The sequence below is a fragment of the Sciurus carolinensis genome, chromosome 4 (genome assembly GCF_902686445.1).
Source record: "Sciurus carolinensis chromosome 4, mSciCar1.2, whole genome shotgun sequence".
NCBI classification, from domain to species: domain Eukaryota; kingdom Metazoa; phylum Chordata; class Mammalia; order Rodentia; family Sciuridae; genus Sciurus; species Sciurus carolinensis.
Window position 1 is genome coordinate 160,156,442 of NC_062216.1, and position 21,018 is coordinate 160,177,459.

Consider the following 21,018-nt stretch of genomic DNA (forward strand, 5'->3'; position numbering starts at 1 on the left):
GCTGTGGGATTATAGGCGTGCACCATCGCGCCCAGCCTAAGGCAAACATTTTCTAAAATCAAACTTTCTCATGGAATTTGGTATTGCAAGAGTTTTAGTACGGTTCTCTTTTTACAAATTATTAGCATATAGGAACTGTAGAGAACACGAGGTTTCTGTGTGACATTTTCATACATGCATAAAACACACTTTAATTTTCTTATGAAACCATCAGTGCCTAGAATAGAGAATTAAAACTTCCATTTAGAAACTGTCTCAATTCATTGTTTACCAATTATATGAACAAAGGATTTGAAGGAATTCAACAGGCATCAAGGACTAGCAAAGACTCATTGTTCTTTTCCCATTGAGATATTTTATAGCAGAAAAAAACTAATATGTTCCATATGTCTAGTCATCATTATATGAAGAAGAATCATGAGAGTGAAACCGAATTGTTTTTCTTTTTAATCAAAGGAGTGAAATAAATAAATAGTGGGTTACAGAAGTGACGGGGCCGGATGGTCACAGGCCATTCCCGGTCAGACCACCCGTCTCACTGCCATCCGGCCCCGCGTTCCTCCTCCAGTTTGTCGAGGGCCATCTTCCTGCCTCTGCTAGGATCTGTCACCCACACCTACGGTTCTGTCTTTTCACAGAGGATTCACATGTAGGAGAAGCCGTATGACGCAGGGAAACGCACCGGCAGGTACTGCTGCTCCTTCTGGGCCCAATAGACTGTCAGTTCGCTTCTGTGATTGATAGTTACCTTGTACCTTGTCAGCTTGATTATGCTGTCCAGGTGTTAGGTCTTTGGAAAAGACTGTAGGGAATAAGACAGGCAAAGAGGCAGGAAAACCCTCGAGAGAGTAAGATTCCCTTTTTTACATGGTAGGAGGAAGACAATGTCCGTTGCAGCTTGGAATTCCATATTATGCCTCTGAATTGACAAATGAAGAGCTTCAGGCAAACAGCAGAGTGTGGCAGGAGCCATCTCTGCTAACAGGAAAAGAACACCCCCATCCCCAAGCTTGGGGAAGAAAGTGCACACCAGTTCTGTGAAATCAGAGTTAGGGTTCGATGGACTAGCAGGAGGTGGATAAAAAAATTAGGTTCTGAAACCAACAATATTTTTTTATTTTTTTAGTTTTAGATGGACACGATATCTTTATATATTTATTTTTATATGGTGCTAAGAATCAAACCCAGTGCTTACACGTGGGAGGCAAGCGCTCTACCACTGAGCCCCAGCCCCAGCCCTGAAACCAACAATTGTTACCTTAACCACAGCTAGTAGTCTGGTAAATGCTGAATGCTGGTATGTAAGGTATGACGATGCACGGTTTAAAAATACTCACTCTTCTCTCACATCCCGTGGGGAGGACCAAAGAGAGAAGGGCATGGTCTCCACCCTCCGGGAGGGAGGAACTCAAACAGGGATATGTTAAACATGCATTAGAAACTCCATCATGGAATCATCAGTCAAAATAGAGTTTCGGAATGAGAAGAGCAGCATGGACTGAAATATTTGAATAAGAACTGGGACTTAAGCCAAGGTTTTGCATACAAAGTTAATCCAGATCAAAAATGGAAGTCAATCAAGTAAAGAATATTAAAAGGTCAATCTTATTAAGTGGTTGATTCTTCGTCTTTAAAAAGTTATTTCTACTAGGTGTGGTGGTGCACGCCCGATTCCAGCAACTCAGGAGGCTGAGGCAGGAGGATGGCAAGTTCAAAGCCAGCCTCAGCCACTTAGCAGAGCCCTGTCTCAAAATAAATAAATAAATTAAAAAATCTGGGGATACAGCTCAGTGGTAAAGCACCTCTGGGTTTAATACCCAGTACCAAAGAAAATAAGAAGTTATTTCCTAGGGTTGGGAGTGTAGCTCAGTGGTAAAGTACTCATCTAGCAAGTGTGAGGCCCTCAATTTCATTTCCAGTGCTGCAAAAAAAAAAAGTTTTTTCCTTATCCTATACATCTTCAAATGACTGTGGCAAGCTGAGGAAGTTCAAGCTCTTTTATCTGAACCTCAAGAGTGTGTGAGTACACATGTGTGTATGTGTATATTAGAATTAAAGCAGAAAGATTTGATCTGAGAATTTAAAATCTCTTTCTATATTATTTCACGGAACAATGAGTAATGTCAAGCTGCAAATGCAGATCTACTCTATTACATATCTGATTCTTAAGAAAAAGAAAAACCCTTAAAAATCAAAGTTGTAAAAGAAACATAAGCAAACCAACTGATACTATAGGAGAATTAAAAACATGTTGCAGTTGTCATTCGGAGATCAACTGTCCACCTTTATAGTTCATATTTCACAATAACAACGCTATCAGCTAACGATTATACAGCACCTACCATGCAGCAAACAGAATCTTCAGAACAGGCTATGAAGTACACAATACTGTTCAAAACTACCACTGGAGAACTGAGACCCTGACTGATAATTACTCTTCCCTCGAATCCAGTTTTACGACTTTAACGGGTGAGAATTTAGGCCAGAGATTTAAAAAAAAAAAAAAAAAAAAGGGACATAAACAGACTCTGAATACAGAATGAAATCTGATTTTTTTTTAATAAACTCAGAAAATTGACTTATATTCTGCATCAACAAGTGAAATTGTGCGTGCTAGTGTGCTGGCACAGAAGGATAAATGTCAAGCGACACGATGACATTGGATCCATGAAGAGGCGGAGCTGTGAGCAGCAGCCTGCTCCAGAAACGGTATGTTGACAACAGACCAAAAGCTAGTCTCTGATATGATTTCCCTCAGGAATGAGGACAGCCTCTTTTTTGTGACACACACACAGAAGAGCATCCCAATAAACGATAATACGCGGTCACATAACTACTGCAACAAAAGTAGCCAGCAGTAAAAAGCATTTGAAAGAAATTTTGTCTCTGCTGCAAAGTAGAAAAATATTGCTCCCTAGGTAGAGTGAGCTGCTTTTTCTCCCTGGCTCTGCGAGCGCCCTGTACACGGCTCTCCCTACAGGGATTATATGTTCTGCGATGTCTTGGCACCAGACCATGAGTCCTTGATGGCAGGGTCTGAATTCATCACTCCCGGGACTTCGGGCCTCTTGCCTCTAACAGAACAGAGACACAGGGAATAGCAAGACGCTTCCTCACTGCTGTTTCTACTCCACCACCCCCAAAAAGTTTTAGATCATCCAGCTCTCTCAGCATAAAACTTCTGAACACGCTTATTTAACGCTGTGCTGATATCGTATGTCAATTACCAGCAATCATCAGAATAGAAGGAAACAGGTATTTTAAACATGAGCTAAAGAGATACACACAAGAGTTAATGTTTTATTCCTACACAGAATTCATTGTTTTTCACAGACTCCACTTTGAAAATCACTATTTCCAACAACATCTCTGATGGTGTTTGGTGAGAATTAAGTCAGTACTTGCAAAGCAGTCAGGAGCAGCGCCTGGCAGACAGAAACACCAAGAATGCTGGCTAATTTCATTCTGATCGTCATCTTCGATGCAGTTTCTTTTGACTAGAAAAATGTCCACGTCCCTACCCTCCAGCTTCATTCCTATATGTTAAACCCCTTTAAGGCCGAATTCAAATGCTTTCTCTTCAAAGCATTCTTTTAATCCGACTCTTATGGGATTTGACTTTCTCACTGTAGGAGGTACCAAATCGACAAAGTTTAGTGAGAAGCCATGCCCAAGAAGCAAAATAAAGAAAGAGAGACTAAGAAATTTAGTGCAAGAGATACAAGAACCAAATACGATTCCAGGAAGATAGAAGGAAGAAAATCATCAAAGAAAATAATCTAAGAAATTTCCCCAGAACTGAAGAATGGTTTGAAAGGTCAAATAAATACCAGGTACATCAACATGAAATTTAAGAGCAATAAATAAAAAGAGAAGCTCTTCCAAGCTTTTGGAGATAAAACGTCATGTATTATGGGATCAGGAGCAAGAGGAAAGGGCAGGAAGCAAAGCCCTCAGGAGTCTAAAGGCAACAGAAGTCTACGTCCAATCAACCTGCTGTCAGAGAGCAGAGTCAAGCACCTTAGAACACACAAAGGCAAGACCACTCCCGTGCGTTCCTTCTCAAGAACCTACGGGAAGGTGGGTTCATACAAACCAGAGACTCAAAAGGGAAGACCCGGGGTCCACAGAAAGGAAACCCCGAGGGTCATCTACACACAGATGACCCTGAAGAGCTTACTGTTGTAGGTCCGATCAACATCAGGGCCTGCGACTGCCTTTTGAAATGGCGAGACCCCACGTGCCTCCCAATGTCTCATGGTCGGTGTTCTATGGCATTCTGGACCCAGAAGAGGCTTCCAGAGGTTTTGGCTCTTACCTGTAACACGGCAGCAAGTAAGTACACCACTACGAAGATAACAGTTAGGGAGGTGTGGCCACTCTTCATCAAGTGGATGGTGTAGAGGAAGATCAGATGCCCAGGAATCACCAGAAGCAGGAGAACCTGAGCAGACTTATTATTTACTCCTGCAATAGAAAACATAAATGTCACTAAGACAAAATCAGATTTTGGTTAATAATAAGTCACAGTTCTTAAAATTTGAGGATTGCTTTCTAGTTACATCTCATAACATCAAATAAAGTTCAATCACTAAAAATAAGTTTCGATTATTTACAGTTCACTTATTTCTTTGAAATTTTCACTATTTGTTATGTCATTACATGAAAGGTGGTTGATTAAAAACTTGCTATGAAGAACACTAGTCATACTTTAATATCCACCATAAAAACAGGGAAGACAAAAGAGAAGATACAGAGCTCTTCAAGTTCCGGAATGCTCTGATTTTACATATTCCTTTAGAGTTCTACCACTGGTATTACAAAGCCGGGCAAATAATTTCTTCACTCAAAAGTCACACTTATGTTCATTATGAAAAAGAAGTGACAAGCACAGTGAGGTTCAAAATGATAGTCTCCGTTTGGTGGTAGTCCCTTGCATGGTTGAAATAAATAATGCACTGACCCTTATGACTGAGGTTCTCCCTCTCGCTTACAAAGACCAAAAAGACGGACAAAGGAAAGAGTCCACCATCTCCCCAAAGCACCCCGCAATGCTTGGTTGTTGTAAGGTTCCTTTCTCCTGACTAATAAACAAAGACATCCCTGAAGGTGAGAAATGAAAAGAGAAAAGGCAGACACAAAGAGACAGATGGCTTTCTGTTTAGAGATCAGCTCTCAGTAATGCGACACTCACAAAACACGGTGCCACAACTCTGCCTGCTTGTCATCTCAAGAGCCAAAGCTCCTGATCTGAAATCTATAAAAAGTCACAAGCACATACCTGGACCAAAAAAAGTCCTAAATGGGTAGTAGCAACCTTTGGGTTCATCTGGCAGTTCTCCTGGGATGCTATGTAAGTGGAGGTAGGTGGAAATCCTGCTAGCCTGAATGGCCACCAAGTTGCCACCAATACCTGAAACACAGGAAACACAGAAGTAAGCCTCGTATTTTAAACAACTTGCATACATTCAAACAAAAGCAAGCCTCTTTTTGTCACATTCTGGGCCAATTTTAAAAAATTGCTCCAATTTAGCCCAAAGTTTTCCTGCATTGCTGATTTATTTATCGTTGAGGTTGATATTCCAAAATCATAAAATCGCTGAGAGATTTGTTCATTCTTTTTTCAAACTTGATTGCCTGTCTGGTATAAAAGCAGAACAGGCAACTTCTAAAAATCATTATCACGATCAGGATATAATCATTATCAAACAAAGATGTTCGTGTTTATTTCCTTAGTGAGAGGGGAAATAAGCTCGATTTACTCAGAGACAAGGCTTGAGACTTTTCTTCCGAGCTTACCAAGACGCTGGGAGTAGGCGCGGAATAGGATTACTGGAGAAAGTTGCCTTTTTAACCTGAGAGTCCTCTCACTGACTCAGAGGCACAGGAAGTGATGGCAAGATGTGAAATGAGTTCCAAAGGGCAGCAAGCCCCTCTGGGTGAGATGGGACCGTCAGACTGGACAGCAAGGGAGGGAGAGGTGTGACCCGAGAGCGAGCAGGGGGAAAGCAGGTGCAGACTCAACTCCTGAGCACGGAGCAGGGACTAGCAGAACCCTTACAGACTGGCGGGGAGTTCCAGACACCAAGGAGACCTGAGGGTCCAACTGGTGGCACACAGGCAAGAGACCTCGGCCTGTGGACGTGGACAGATTGTGACGGCCTTCTCCCACAGGAAGCCAAGCTGACTGCGGAGCGACAGGAAGCACTCCAGGGCCTGGTCCCAGGCAGAGCAGCAGCTACTGGAGCAGAGTCTGCAGCTGGAGGGGTGGAGTAAGACCTTCCTGCTCAAGGCCCGAGCGGCAGTTTGCCTGCCACTAGGGAGAGGGACGGGAACGTGTGAAAGCCCTGCCTCCAAGAACCTGCGCAGCTGAGCAGTGGAGGCCTGTCCGGAGAAAGGTGTCGGCAGGTGATTTCACCCTGTGAGCACCAGAGTGTGCGTGTGCACAACAGGTCGGTGGAAGCATCGTCCGGCGACAAACTTCCACTGCCGCTAGATGGGAGGCCACCACTGACGTCATCATGCAGTGTGTGACTGTGCCGGCGAGGGAGACTTCTGTACAAGAAGAGTTAGAGGACAATTCTAATGGTGTCTGAATCAGCTGACAAGGGCCAAAAGCTGGGCTGTGGTTGCGGCTCAGTGGCAGACGCTTGCCTAGCATGTGGGAGGCATTGGGTTCGATCCTCAGCACCACATAAAGATAAATAAAAAAAAGGTATTGTGTCCACTTATGACTAAAAAACACTTAAAAAAAAAAAAAAGTCAAAAGCTTTGATTACCCTCGAGACACTGAGAACAGCAACCCTCTGCCCAAGACTTACCACCTCCTGTGGATCCAAGTTACCTGGAAGCAAGACAGATTCTCTCCCAAAAGACTGAGGTGGGACTGTTGTGGGTTTTTGTTTTGTTTTTGTTTTTTTGTAATAGGATTATCTGGCTATTGGGCTATCGCTTGATGATGAGTTCTTTCCTCGTCAATTTAGAAAGTGATTTTTAGGTCCCAGCAATCGGTAAGTTACTATGGAGAAACTCAGCTGTAGCAGCCTCCAAATCTACGCAGTTTGTCTGCGATATGCAAAAGAACTATGCTCAGAGAGGCAGGTTGAGTGATTCTGTTCACATTACCTCTCTGATGCCTAGTGATGTTGGTATTCTCTGCATTCTAATAAAGCTGTTCAATAACAGAAAAAAAAAAACATAAGTAGAGAAGCAGAAAAAGCAAGAGCTCTGAGGCCCCTTTAAAGTGGATAGAGCGATCTCTTTTTGTGCCAATGCATCAAAAATAAAGCAATTTAAATGTTACATTTTTAAAACTGAAATTATAATGACTTTAAACTAAATGTAGCTTCACAATTTCCTCATCACATGTCATTTAATAAATAAAAATTCATTAAAAGAAAATGCTTAAGATAATTTTAAAATGCAGTTGGCCATAAAAATGTTGAAAAAGCATAACCCACGGAGTTCTGGAAAATTTTCTTAAGGAAAATGAGTGTCTTTAAAAATGTGTTTAAAAATCACAGAGACTAGGTGGAATAAGTAAGGCACATAAGTGTAGAGCTGTTTCTGCAGATTTCTGACACCGACTTGCAAACTGCCTAAGCCGTTACCAGCATTTCAGTGGTGCTTCCATTTTGAAATCCAAAAATAAGGATGATGTATACCTACACCTCATAAGGATGTTGAGAGAATTAAAATAATGCCACATCGAAGATGCTTGGCACAGTTTCTGGACCCAGCTGAGGTTCACACATGTGAGCTACTGTTGACAATAACAACAGCAAACAATTTATACAAATAGTGTTTTCAGCTTGCTGTTTTCTAATTGCAGGGCCTCACATTTGACCTGAGGGAGTGCTCACTGGCCAGAGGGTACTGAGGAAATGAGTTGCTTTTCAATTCACACATGATTTTGTTGAAAAAGGAAAAGGAAGAAAGAGAAAAATCATTTGGTGCCCATATTTTAAATGGCCATTTAAATTGCCTTCTGTTTACTCAATGAATGTTCTACTAGAAGTCTGTGAGGACTGTTTTTAAGCCTGGATTTCCTAAATCTGAGCTCACTTTCTTTTAAAGCAAACAATCAGAACAGAACGTTGAAAAACTGGCATGAATTGCTACTCATCTGACAGAATATATAAACCAGGACAGTAACTCAGTCCTCAGTGAATTCAGAGACCCTTGAAACTGAAGGAGGCAAAAGTATTTATACTACATGACACAAGCACTCTCATAGAGGGTTGCTGGGGAAAAGAAGGGAGAAACCAATTTAAAAAAAACAACCCAGTCTGATAATCATCCCGGCTTTCTGTTCCCAGTCCCCGGAAAGAGGATTTAATGAAAAGAACGGCACTCAGTGCAAAAGCAAGCGACTGCTTTCAGAGACATTTCTCAATGCCACAGAGTTTCCGCAGGAACTTATAAATCGCAGTTTCCTTTCATCTTCACTTACTCTGGGGAGTCTCTTGGGGGTGATGTGTCATTTGGTAATTTATCAGATGTGGAATGCTTCAACGCCAATGCAGTAAGTCTATGCTACAGGCCTGAGACTGGCTGTTCTGTGACGTCCCTTGGATTGAGTTCAAAACAAAAAGCTACTAATGATTACCTGTAGCTCTCTTCAAAAACCCCACAAATTTGGAGGCAGAATTTTTAAATGCTTTTATCATTTCTGTGTTACCAGGTAACAGACTAACGTATATGGTAATAAATGTAAAATAAACCCTTGTAAACAATCAGCTGGTCACCTCCCTCTTCCCGAGTCTCTGCTGCCTCACGGTGTAGTCTAGGAAACACACACAACTCATGTTATGTTGGCACCAAACTAAAAATAAAACGAACTAAGACTTTCCCAGATAAGGTGAATACAATTTTAAAGGAAACAACATAATTAGTGAAGAGCCTGATTGAGGTATTAACCTCTTCTGGTTTCATCATGATGACTGGTTTGTTTTTTAACTACTGCAGAATTATTACCTTGGAATAGTTTCCTTTGATGTCAAAAAATGCTTTCTTGTTACTAAGATATGCACTGTGTTTCTATTAAGAGCTTGTTATTAGCATTTCTTTTAAATTATTAAATTCTTTAGAGACTAATTGCATTATTAAAGCTAGTGGAAAGCATCTAAAGAGAGTCTCACATAAATTAAAAACATTAGTTAAAAAAAAAAACAGCTTGTCAATATACTAAATAATTAGTGAGACTCTTCAGAATCCATGGGATCTAATTTTAGGTATCTTATGCTAGAATAAGCTCTGCTGATAATAAAAACATCGGAAGAAATTATCAGCAGGTTCATCTAGGGACTGCTTTAAAATTCAAATTCATGTTTTTGTTAAATTTAGAAATACATGTTTCCAGTAAATGTTTAGCACTCGCATCATGGAATACATTTCAAATTCTGTCAGGAACTCTTTTGCACATTCTCAAAGGAACTCAAAAAAAAATTCATCTTCTCACAAAGTCAATCCTCATAAGCCACCTGCGGGCAGAGCGGGCGCCGTCCCACGCCTCCAGGGTGCAGCCCGCTCCCCACGCCTTCCAGACCCCTCCACCCAGCTCACCGCAGCGACCACACTTTCAGAGGAAGGGATGCAAAGGGCTGGGAGGCGAGTCGTCGCTTGTCACATTTCTCAGAAGAAAGACACAGAACCTCGTCCTGGTGAAGTCCCTTCGCCAGCGCGTCCTCCTCCCAGGTGCCCAACCCATCACCCCTGCCCCGCCCCTCCAACACACTTGTTCCCAGCTGGACACAGACGCACAGAATCTCCACGGTTCCCACCTTGACTGCCCCAGGCAGAAACTCCCAGCCGTGGGCCTCGGAGGAGCACAGAGGCGTCACGTCTGGCCCCCACACTTTCAGCACAGCTACACCTGGCCATCTTCCCCAGCGTATCACCCACATGACACAGTTTCTATTCCTGCTGTGACGTGGATGGTCAGGGAACACTGCCCTGGAGAAAGGAATCCACCTCCTCTCTTGGGACAGGGCTGCCGTCAGTTCCAAATCCCTTCAGCTCAGTCTCTCTTCCCTACCCATCTGGATGTCCCCCCGTCTGTCTGCAGGACTGCTTTCCTTGGCTCAGTGAAGGTGTGACCTGGCAGCCAGCGTGTCCTGGACCCGACCCTCATGACTCCCAGGCACCTGCCCTCCTTCCTTCTCTAGCTCCTCTGCATACACACCAACATAACCCAGGGAACGTGCCCATCTCTTCTACCTGAATTCGTCTTCTAGATCCTTGTTTGGACTTCTAATTCCCTTCTTTTCACTGCTGACCATTTAGTAAGAAATCTAAAAGTGCTTCTTCTAAAATTTTAATTTTTTTATACTATATATTTAGTAGATACGAAAGTAATATTTGCAGTACGTAGGCTATAAACAATCATGCTACAAAAACACCCCTGCATCACCATCCCACTTAAGGAAACAGGTACATTAGCTTGACATGGACATGCCCCTGTGTGTCCCCAACGCCACACCCTCCCGTCCCTCTTGCAGTGACCACCTTTAATTGCTTCTCATTAGCTAGTTTTTCTCACACTATTACCACATCCTGTGTACATCCCTCAGCAAGGCGTTGTTAGTTTTACATGCTTCTGAACTTTATATAAATGGAATAATTTATCATATATTAAATTCATGGGATTCATCTGTGCTCTTGGGTGAGATGTAATTCATTCACTTTTATTGTTAATAATATTCTATTGTAAGGCTGCACCCTCATTTATTTAGCCTGCTATTCAACTAAACTGAGCTCTCGAGTGACTTCCTAATGACTGAATAAATGGTCCCCCTTGAGTCATCCTTCTGGCCTACATTACAGCTGTCTTCCTCCTCACAATAGGTTCCAGCTCAACTCTTTCATCATCTGCCTATGAAACATTTATTCCTTGATCTTCAACTTTCTTTTAAAATCTGTTAAGTCCTATTGTCCCAGATGTGCAATGCCTATAAAAACTTAAATTGAGCAACAAATACACAAGTTATAGAAACTTTTGAAAATAAATATTACGTTTCTAGAGTTCTATTCTTTTGAGAAGAGTCATAGGTGAATGATTAGTGGGTTTGAAATATATATATTTAAGATACAAAGGATATATAAGCTCTAGAATATGATTTCCAATCTATTTAAATGCATGTGTGTCAATTTTATGGAAATAGTCACAGAACTGAAACTTGGGACTTAATGGACTTAAAAAAAGTTCCTATCTAAATATTTACTCCTGTCTACAGAGCTTAGGGAGCAGACCAAAGAGGAGGAAATGCTATGAAACCAGTATTAAACTAATTTCTCTAGTTACGCACAGGAGAAATTAAGGAAAGTAATAAAGGTGGCTTTCACTGCCAATTTTTTATTCAAGCTGGAACCATTTTCCTATTTTTGCTTCTTTGAACGCACCTCATGGGTTCCCACTAAAACATATGAAATTGTGTTCTAAATTGTATTTAATAAGAAAATTTCCTCTGGTTCAGTGACATAGAGTCTGCAGCAAAACTAAGCATATGCCTTAACTTATGCATTTCTTCAACAGTGACCAATCTTCAACACGGTAGGCATTATTCAGAGTCAGACAAAAAGAAAATTATCATTCCCCAAAAAATACGGAATGCAATAAAAGTGCTAGAAGCATACAGAAGCACAGAAAAGAAAGCTCCCAACCCTGATAAATATCTAGGCTGCAGAAGATGTGACATTTTAATTGCATCTGGATAAATGAGCAGAACTTCCAAGGGGAGAATAAGAACAGGAAGTACAGAGGCCTGGCACAGGGGACAACAGGATGTGTCCAGTTGAGAGAGCTTCGCCGGTTCAATGGGACATGAGCTCCGCAGCGTGTGGGGTGGCAGGAAAGGAGCTGGAGGCAGTCGGGGCAGACGGGGCCGTGGGGGACCCTGAGTGCTTCATCCTCTAGGAAACAGAAAGCCAGCCGCGCTCTTGGAGCTAGGGGCAAGAGGAGGTCTGGTGAGAAGGTAACCGACTGGGCGAGAGAGAAGGAGATCCATCCGAGAAGGACAAGGCACAAAGGACAAGGGACCAAACATGGAGGCTCATTCAGAAGGTGTTTCAAGAGCCATAAGAGAGTGTGAAGGAGGAGGAGCATGAGAGTGCCTTGTTCGGGATACCGGGAGATGACAAGACACCGTAAGAAGCACAGAGGAGGTGGCTTGGGGGAAGACAACCAGTTCACTGAGGAGCTAGGGGCCTTTCGTGGGAAAGCACCTGATTCAAAGGGTGAACCTGGAAGTGAACTGGAGATAAAGCACTAAAACCACAGGACAAGGCACGGTTCTCAAACTTTTGCATGCTAACAGAATAGGCTCAAGGGTTCTACCTCAGAGTTCCCAAATCAGGCTTGAGAATCTGCCCTCCTTAGATCTCAGGGGATATTGCTAGTCTGGGGGCCACACTTTGAAAATCTCTGGTCCAGACAATATTGCTCACAAAAGAAGCAAAGACAGCAGGATGCAGTGGAGTATATCAGTAACCCCAGAGGCTCAGGAGGCTGAGGCAGGGGGATCGCAACTTAGCAAGACCCTGTCTCTAAATAAAAAATAAAAAGGGCTGTGTTTTAAGTGCCCCTGGGTTCAATCCCTGCTATCAAAAAAAAAAAAAGTGAAGACAGAGTAGTGATGATCAAGAAAGCACAGTCTTGAAGAATATAAACAATCTCGAGGCAGACAGAAAGCAGAAGCCAGCAAAGGGAAACGAAAAGGAATTCTCAGAGAACGACAGGAGCGCCGGAGCCACTTGATCCCACTGGGAATAGGTGGAAGGCAGGGGACAGTAAAACAACGGACGGAGTGCGGGCCCCTCAGGGCTGCAAGGGCACAGGTGTGCCTGTCAGTCTTGGACAAGAGTCGGCTCCTCCTCTGCGACAGGGTGGAAGAGTTTTAAACGGAGGGCGGTGGAGGCAAGGAAGAGAGGCATGCCGGGAGACTCCTGCCCACAGCCTCTCCTCTACACTGCGGGCCCTGCGAGAAACACCAGGGGACCCCTCGGCGGAAGGACAGGGCACAGTGCCAGATGGATCTGTGTCCACCCAGAGGAGGGAGGAGAGCTGCGAAGGTCAGCTTACACGGAGACAGAAGACGGCACGTCCTCCTTCCATCTTCTTAAACAACCAACTCTTAAAAGCACAATCACGTGTTATAGGATTTGTGACAAAGTAAAATGTGTGACAAAAAGAACACAGGCAAGTGGTGACTGGCCGGTGCTGACCTGAGGCTCTTTTCTGAAAGGTGAGGTAGTGCGTTCCTGTCTAGAGTAGAGAAAATCCAGAACAAAAGCCCAGGTCAGTGGTTCCCCAAGGGGTCTGAAAGTTAGACCCAGAAATTCCAGTCCGAGCTAGCGCAAGTACCCAAAGCAGAGATTTACAGAAAATATTTGTATGATAAAGGCTTTAAGAATCCTGTAGTCGGAAAATTGGTTTAACCTCATGTTTACCAAATTGACCACAGAATTCACTTTTCAAGTCATACTTAATAACACCTCACAGAAACTAGTTGTTACCATGAAATATATGTTGTAAAATGCTAATATTTCTGAGAGATGCTGGTAAGTCTCAGGAGATATTCTAACCACAATATCAATACAGATATGCTTTAAACAATGTATTTAAGTACCTGAGAAAACAAGTAAATGAACAGGTGCATAATTAATTTTGGGGGGTTTGGGGGAAGCATAGGTTTTGGAACCAAGCAGATCTGGATTTAAACCCTGATTGACCACTTACTGGAGATGAGGCCTCAGACAATTTACTTATTGGGAGGATTAAATATGTATATGCATAATGTAATATGCATATGTAATATGCATAAAAGAACTGTAAGTCTCTGGGTACTAAATAGCAAACAATGAAGAAAGGAGGAGGAGGAGTAGAACAGTAATAGGGGTCCTTTAAACAGTTCATCCCTCAGCATATTTAAAATGAAATTCAATTCTCCAAAGTTCCAGCTTACTTGAGGAACACAGAGGGAATCTTCTCTATAAATATTTTTAAAGAGTGGAAATTAACGTCAGATGAGCTCAGTGTGACACTCAATTAAAAGGTTTCCTCACTGAGATACAAAAAGGATTTTACCACCATGTAATGTACCATGGCCAGACTTCCAAAGACAGCCCTTTATGAAGTTCCAGAATGGTCTCTTGTGTAAAGTGAAATAACGGAAATACTCATTAAAGCCTCACGAATAAAGGCCTGTTGCAATTTAAGTTAAATTTCTCACTAAAATGTTGTTCAATACAGCTCTAACAATCATTATTGGAAAATATTTATGCTAATGAATTTTCCAATTAATATTCGCTGAAGAGAATTTGAATAGATAAAAGGAAATTGGGAGTCATTCCAGGCAGTGAAAATTTGACAGTCTTTACAGGAACAATACAGGAATCTAGTTAGAATGACAACAGAAAAAGTTGTGTGCATCCTTTGGGAACAAACACCGAGTCCACAGCAGGTGGAGGTTCTGAAAGCTGGCCAGGGAGTCAAGCCTGACTTGATACACAGAGAAAACCACCACTGGGTCACCTCAGACTGAGATCATACAAACAAAGTTTAAGGAAGATCAGTCTTTTAGTGACATTTAATTTGCATGGTACAGGGAGTGTGGGTCAGGAAGGTTACTCTATCACTCCAGGGGTGGCTTCAGGGAGACCTTAGACTACAAAGAGAAGATGCGCTTGTTATGTAAATAAACCAGTGAGTAAGCGAGTCCCCTGTTAAAGGGCCAGTAAACACTGTCTGGTCATTTCCCAGTCAGGGAAGAGTCAGTTTGATGATGTGAAGGATGGGGGTGGGGAGAAGGGTTGACAGGACATGTGGGAGGGAAGGATCTTGTTATGGACACTGTAAAGCAGACAAAAATTAGTATGTTCAGTGGAAATTTCAGAGTTTTGGAGAACTTGCCTGTGTATGACATTTTATTTTACATAAATATAGAAAAGTAATTTGTATTAAATAGGTAGTATATCCTGTGACATGTTTTTCCTCAGGTAGAATTACTTTTTAAATTATATTGGTCTAGGCTATCCTAAAATCAAATATAATGACAGCCACCCCCAAAGCCAGTAGGATTGGATTAAAATTTCTTATTAAGTGCAATTCATTAAAAAAATCCCTGTGAATGTATTATATTCCTGTTTTATAGATAAGAAAAAACACAAGACAGATTTTAAAGGGATCAGCAAAAGAGCGACAGATTTTTTTTTTCCCAGTGTTGGGGACTGAACCCAGGGTTTCGTGCTTGCAAGGCAAGCACTCTACCAACTGAGCTACATCCCCAGCCCGGAGCAACACATTTTAATGCACTCAACTGACTCAAGCAATAGTTAAACCTAGCTGATTCTAATCCACCCGTGGCAAATGGCAAAAGCAACAACAAAATAAGTTAGCAGACAAGCCCAAGGTAAAGGATATCATGTTCTGCCGCAATAGACTTCAACTCAGGAATGCCTATCAAACTAATATCTCTATTAAAAAATCAGTTCATCCTAAAACTGTGTCCTACACACTGAGACTAGGGAATGTAATTTCCCTTCTGAGCAAAACTTGGAATTGGAGGAAGAATGGGAGGATAGAGTTCCTAAAATCTGAACCCAAGACTCCTTTAGCACCTAGGAGCATATAAAGATTTGGTATCATCACAAAGCACAGCAAATTCTTACCATTAATAACTGGAGTGTAAACAACAATTCCAACCAAATTTGGGTCAGATACAGTTGTGTCCAGAATAAGGCCCCCGATGCTGAAAGAAATAAAATCATATAATTTATGGAAGAGGAAGAAGAAAGGACTTCAAGTTGTTCTGTACCTACAGACACCTTGTAGAATAAAATGCTTACATACTTTAAAAAAACAGAGTAAAAAGAAAAATATTCAAAACATAAATCAATATCAACAGTAAAAAGCTGGCGCTGTGTACGAACATAACAACAAATTCCATCAGTACGTACAACTCCAATGTGAAGTAAATAAGTTACTTCACCAAAAAAAAAAAAAAAAAAAAAAAAAGTGGGAAAATAAAAACAGTAAGAACAGTAAGAAGTTGGAAATAGAACACGGCACAAGGCATAGCCCCAAATTTCAGAACTCTGACCTCTGGTATACGCTACTTGTTGAAAGAAAAAGTTTTAAATACATTACATGTTTGGAGGGCCCAATAAGAAATTATTAACCATGTCTTTTTCTAGGGACTGAGACTAACAGTGGACTAACAGGCATTTTTTATCCTTCTGTGCTTATTAGTATTTGAAATCATCTAGCACTCTCTAAATCAAATATAATTTTTAAAAAGTATCTTTCAGAGCCAGGTGCAGAGGTGTCCTGTAACCAGCTTCTCAGGAAGCCAGGGACCAGGATCACAGACTCAAGGCCAACCTGTGCAACTTACTGAGACCTTCTCTTTTAAGAAAAAAAAAAAAGTGTCTTCCACCTTTGAAGTAAGCAGGATTAAAGGGATGGTTTGTGTTGTGCTGAAACCAGATATAGCTAGAACATGTCTTATGTTGGTAAATTAAAATAATAAGTTGTAACCACAGAAAGAACTGATCCTGAGAAGTCTTAAAAAAACAGTTATTTTTAAGATGATATAGTGGTAAGCCAGACACCCAATGTGTCAATAGGATTTGGCGGCTAAGTTCCCCAGACTATCATTAATTGATTAATTTCAGTCTGCTGCTCTGCGTGCTATAAGGCATCGCCGGTCCCTTGGCATCCTGTTGCCTAACTCACCGAGGGAAACGCAACCTATGTTACAACAAAATGTTCATGCTGTCACAGAACGGGGCTGATTTTCCAAAATATCAAATCAATGCCTAGCATGCAAAGGAAAAAAAAAAAAAACGAAAAACAAAAGAAACCAAAATCAGACCAAATGTTCTTACCACTACCTGATGGTTAACATTAGGAAATGATTTTTTCCTTATTATTTTAATTCTTTTGAAAAATAAATTAATTTTGTCTTAATATGCCTGAACTGTGAAGGTTCCATTAGAAGGGACACCATAGAGTCCAAAAATAGTCCTTCCTAGAACTATTACATTAAGCCCATATAGTGTGTGTGGATGTATACATACACATACATACTACATGTATATATACAATAATGTATAGCATATGTATATGTACTATATAACAAAATGATATACATATACTATATTTACATAACAAACTACTTATAAGTCAAATAATAAATCTCCCTGCCAAAATGAAAAGTTCATAATGTAAATATGACATGAACATTTTTAAGAATACATTTCTAAATATTTTTGCTACCCAGGTAGTAAAACTTACTAAAAAAAATTTTAGAAAACACAAAACAAGAAAAGAATAAAAATCAATCCTAGTTATATCATTCAGAGTTATACTGTTAACATGTTGGTATATAGTCTTCCAGACATTTTTATCTATATATCTATTATTTACTTATTTAAATTGACAAGTAAAAATTACACGTATTTATGCTGTACAAAATAATGTTTTAAAATATGCATACATTGTGTAATGGCTAAATCAAGTTAATTAATATGGCAAAAATGTCACCTAACAATCACACATTTTGAAGTGAGAACATTTAAAATCTCTCAGCAATTTTCAAAAATACAATTAACATCTGGCCACCATGCTGTACAGTAGACCTAACTAAACATATGTATGCTTGCACCAAACATTTTTTAATGTGTATTTGATCCCCGGTACCCAATCAATCAATCAATCAATACTGTATCAAACTGTGAAAGTAGTTTTCTTTTTTGTTAGATTCTATTTTTATTAAACAAAAGTACATGGGGCTGCGGTTGTAGCTCAGTGGTAGAGCACTTACCTAGCATGTGTGAGGCACTGGGTTCAACCTCAGCACCACATAAAAATAGATAAAGGTATTATGTCCATCTACAACTGAATTTTTTTTTAAATGTACATTATTGAAAAAATGAAAGTACCACAAAACTTTACAATAAAATCACAATCCAGATCCTTTTCTCTACTAGGAATTCTTTTCGACTTCTTTAGCTTTTCTCCTGGCACTTAATTCTATGTTTCTAAATAACATGCTTCAGCTTGTATTTCTCATTTTAATTTTAGACATTTGTCTAATGACTTCCTGTTCTGCAGATGAGGATTTAGCCTCTTATACTTCTGTCTCTACTTTGGTCCTTTCACAAATTTCTTCCTCCCTTCATCTGCCAATCTGGCTATGTTATAATTTTGGTGAAATATTTAGGGTCAATTTTATAACAATGGAATCATTGTTCATAGCCTGGCGTACAAAACATCCTCACATGAACTTTTTGCTTTACCTGATATAGTACTAATTCAGCCTCAAATGTGTAACGAAGTCAACGAAATACCACAACTACATCACACATCAGATATCCAGTCAATTCCATGACTCTTTAATTCTCAGAGGTATCTCTCTTCATGCCCACTATGCTCCTGACAACTGGTGGGTCTCCAGATCTCAGGCACGGCTGCTCCACCCTGGACCTTCATGCTGCATCGTGGTCTAGGACTACCACCAAGTTCCAGTATTCCACAGAATCCAGTTGCTTGAATCCTCCAGGAAAAAGGGATGTACATTACAGAAAAGGAACCACACCTTGTCACAGAATGGGACTCCTTCTTTCTGTGTTGTCTTTCTTGATTTATTTCCTCACTCTGAGAGACTACTCTGTTTATCAGCTTTACACTCACTTTTTTTTTTTTTTTTGTGGTACTGGGGATCGAACTCAGGGCCTTGTGCTTGCAAGGCAAGCACTCTACCAGCTGAGCTATCTCCCCAGCCCTGTTTATCAGCTTTAAAGGAAAGAGCATATTGGAACTAAATTCTATAAGATCCTGCCTGTCTAGAATTTTCTTTAGTCTTCTCTCATTTGATACTGTGACTATGTTTTATGTCCAAAATAATTTTCCCTCAGAATTTTGAAGAAATCACTTTAGGTGCTGCTGTTAGATGTCATTTCGATACCCAGACCTTTGTACGTAACTTCTTTTTTTTCTGGAAGCTTTTGTGATTTATGAGGACAGGCCCACTCGATGGGCCCTTTCAATTTGGAAACCCATGTTCTGGGTAATTTTCTCTCCTTACCATTTGCCTCCTATTGTCCAACTCTTTGCTTTCTGTTCTACTTTCCAGAAGAGTTCATCTTTATTTTCCAACTTTTCCACCTTCTGCTTCTGCAGCTTATGTATTTTTAAATTTCCAGGAGCTCTTCCTGTTTTTCAAGCCCTCCTGATTACAGGAGTCTACTCTTGCATTATGGATGTCTCAGCGAGTCTTACTTCTGAGGACACGATGGTGGCTCTTTGGTCAGCTCCTCCCTTTCTCTGAGGACCCTCTTCAGCCTCTTTTTCACACTGGAGGCCTCACCAAACGCCTGGCCAGCTTCCTCCTGCTGCTCCTCGGGGGCACTGCCCAGCATTGGTGCAGCTGTGTACGTGGGCAGTCCGTCATCACGCTGGCTCGCAGCCCTTCCACGAAAGGACCCATAAGGGTCAGTATCTGCAGGTATTTTCTTTTGTGCTGATAAGTTTCCTCAGAACAGAATTAACTTTTTTTCCTTGCCTGGAGGCACAGCCTGCTCACCAGTGTTTTATGAACACAGACAAGGAAGTGGGGTGTGATTCTTACCCGTCAGTTTATGGACTTTGGCTTCATCTTCCTATTTTACATGCAGTGCTTAATCCACATCCTCACCTGTGCAGGAGTCCTGGCATCTGGAACCTCTGTGACTTCCCCTCTCCAGGGTTCCCTGTGCTAAGGCAGGAAGAGGCATCCACCTAGGTGCTTGGGCTGGCCAGGGCCTGGGTCTGTTCCTTATGTAAGCTTTCCACTGACCTTCATTTCAGCTTTCAGAAGAACCGATGCCTCTAACTCCTCCACCTGTCTGGGTGTCTGAGGTTCACATCAGTTTGCTTCTGAAAGATGGTTAACTCTGCGCTGCTTTCTTTCTGCTTGTTCTGTTACCAACAATTCATCTGATTCCCATCTTTCAACTTTTTGAAAATCTCACCTGCTACCTTCTCTGTTTCCTTTTGTCTTTGTGGTTTTACAACATTTTTGTTCTTCTGTCATTTTAGTAGTTTCAGGGAAGAAGAAGATAAATGGGTCTTAATTTACCATGTTTAATAGGAAATCCATTCTCTTTCCACCAAATGTATATTGGCATCTTCCCACAGCAAGAGAAATGCTGTTATTTTTAATGGCTAATATTGTATTTTATGACTATGGTACAGTTTATTTAATAAATATCTGAATGTCAGAGCTTAAAGTTGTTAGAGTTTTGTCATAAAAACTTCGCTGTAATGAGAATGCTTGCAACTAAATCTTTTGCACATATCTTTAATTATATCTTTAAGACTGTCAGAATCCTAGATCAGTCAAATGGCACTTATGTTTCCAGCATTTTCTGACACTTACTATTCAAAATAAGTAATGACTTTGTTGGGTTACACAAACACACACACACACACACACACACACACACACAATTTTATTTATCCATCTACTAAGGCTTTGGTTGAAGAGAAGCTTGAAATTCATGGCCAATATGTGTGTTTTGGCACATCTGATTTCAATAACTCCTGTAACTTCCCTTATTGCCTAAGAGAATTAAGAATTGGCTATATAAAATGATTAATCCAAGAAATAAAATCAGGTCATTTTAAAATGTGCACACACATAGACACACACTTTAGCACTAACCTACTTATCACCATCGCTGTGATGACGGGCTCCCAGCCTGAGTGGAGAACTGTCCTTGTTGCTGGATGTTTGGCAGCTACTATAATCCAGATAGGAGTTAGGGCCAAGAAAAAGGCACCAACTAGTGGAGAAACGTAGTAATAGGTCTCTACAATTAAGAAAAAGAGATGAGTCAATTTCTCTCAGTAGCAAATCCAAATTATCAAGAGTATCAGTTTACTAGAAGATGTGATACTAGCAAACATATTAACATGCCTTACATGTTCTATAAATTTGAAACAAATTTAGAACTGTAGGCAAAATTTAAAAATTAAAT

The 21,018-nt window shown here is 40.8% G+C and overlaps 1 protein-coding gene across 8 annotated transcripts in view; it reads right to left on the minus strand.

The window, feature by feature from the left end:
• Nucleotides 1–21,018, minus strand: part of Slc41a2 (solute carrier family 41 member 2) — a 124,927-nt gene that overhangs the window by 33,965 nt on the left and 69,944 nt on the right. For all 8 annotated transcript variants that reach the window (XM_047549181.1, XM_047549178.1, XM_047549182.1 and 5 more), the window contains 4 exons: nt 20,703–20,850; nt 15,667–15,746; nt 5,282–5,413; nt 4,319–4,467 (listed from right to left, as the gene is read on the minus strand). In XM_047549181.1, coding sequence (XP_047405137.1) covers nt 4,319–4,467; nt 5,282–5,413; nt 15,667–15,746; nt 20,703–20,850 — 509 coding nt within the window. The remainder of the gene's footprint in view (nt 1–4,318; nt 4,468–5,281; nt 5,414–15,666; nt 15,747–20,702; nt 20,851–21,018) is intronic.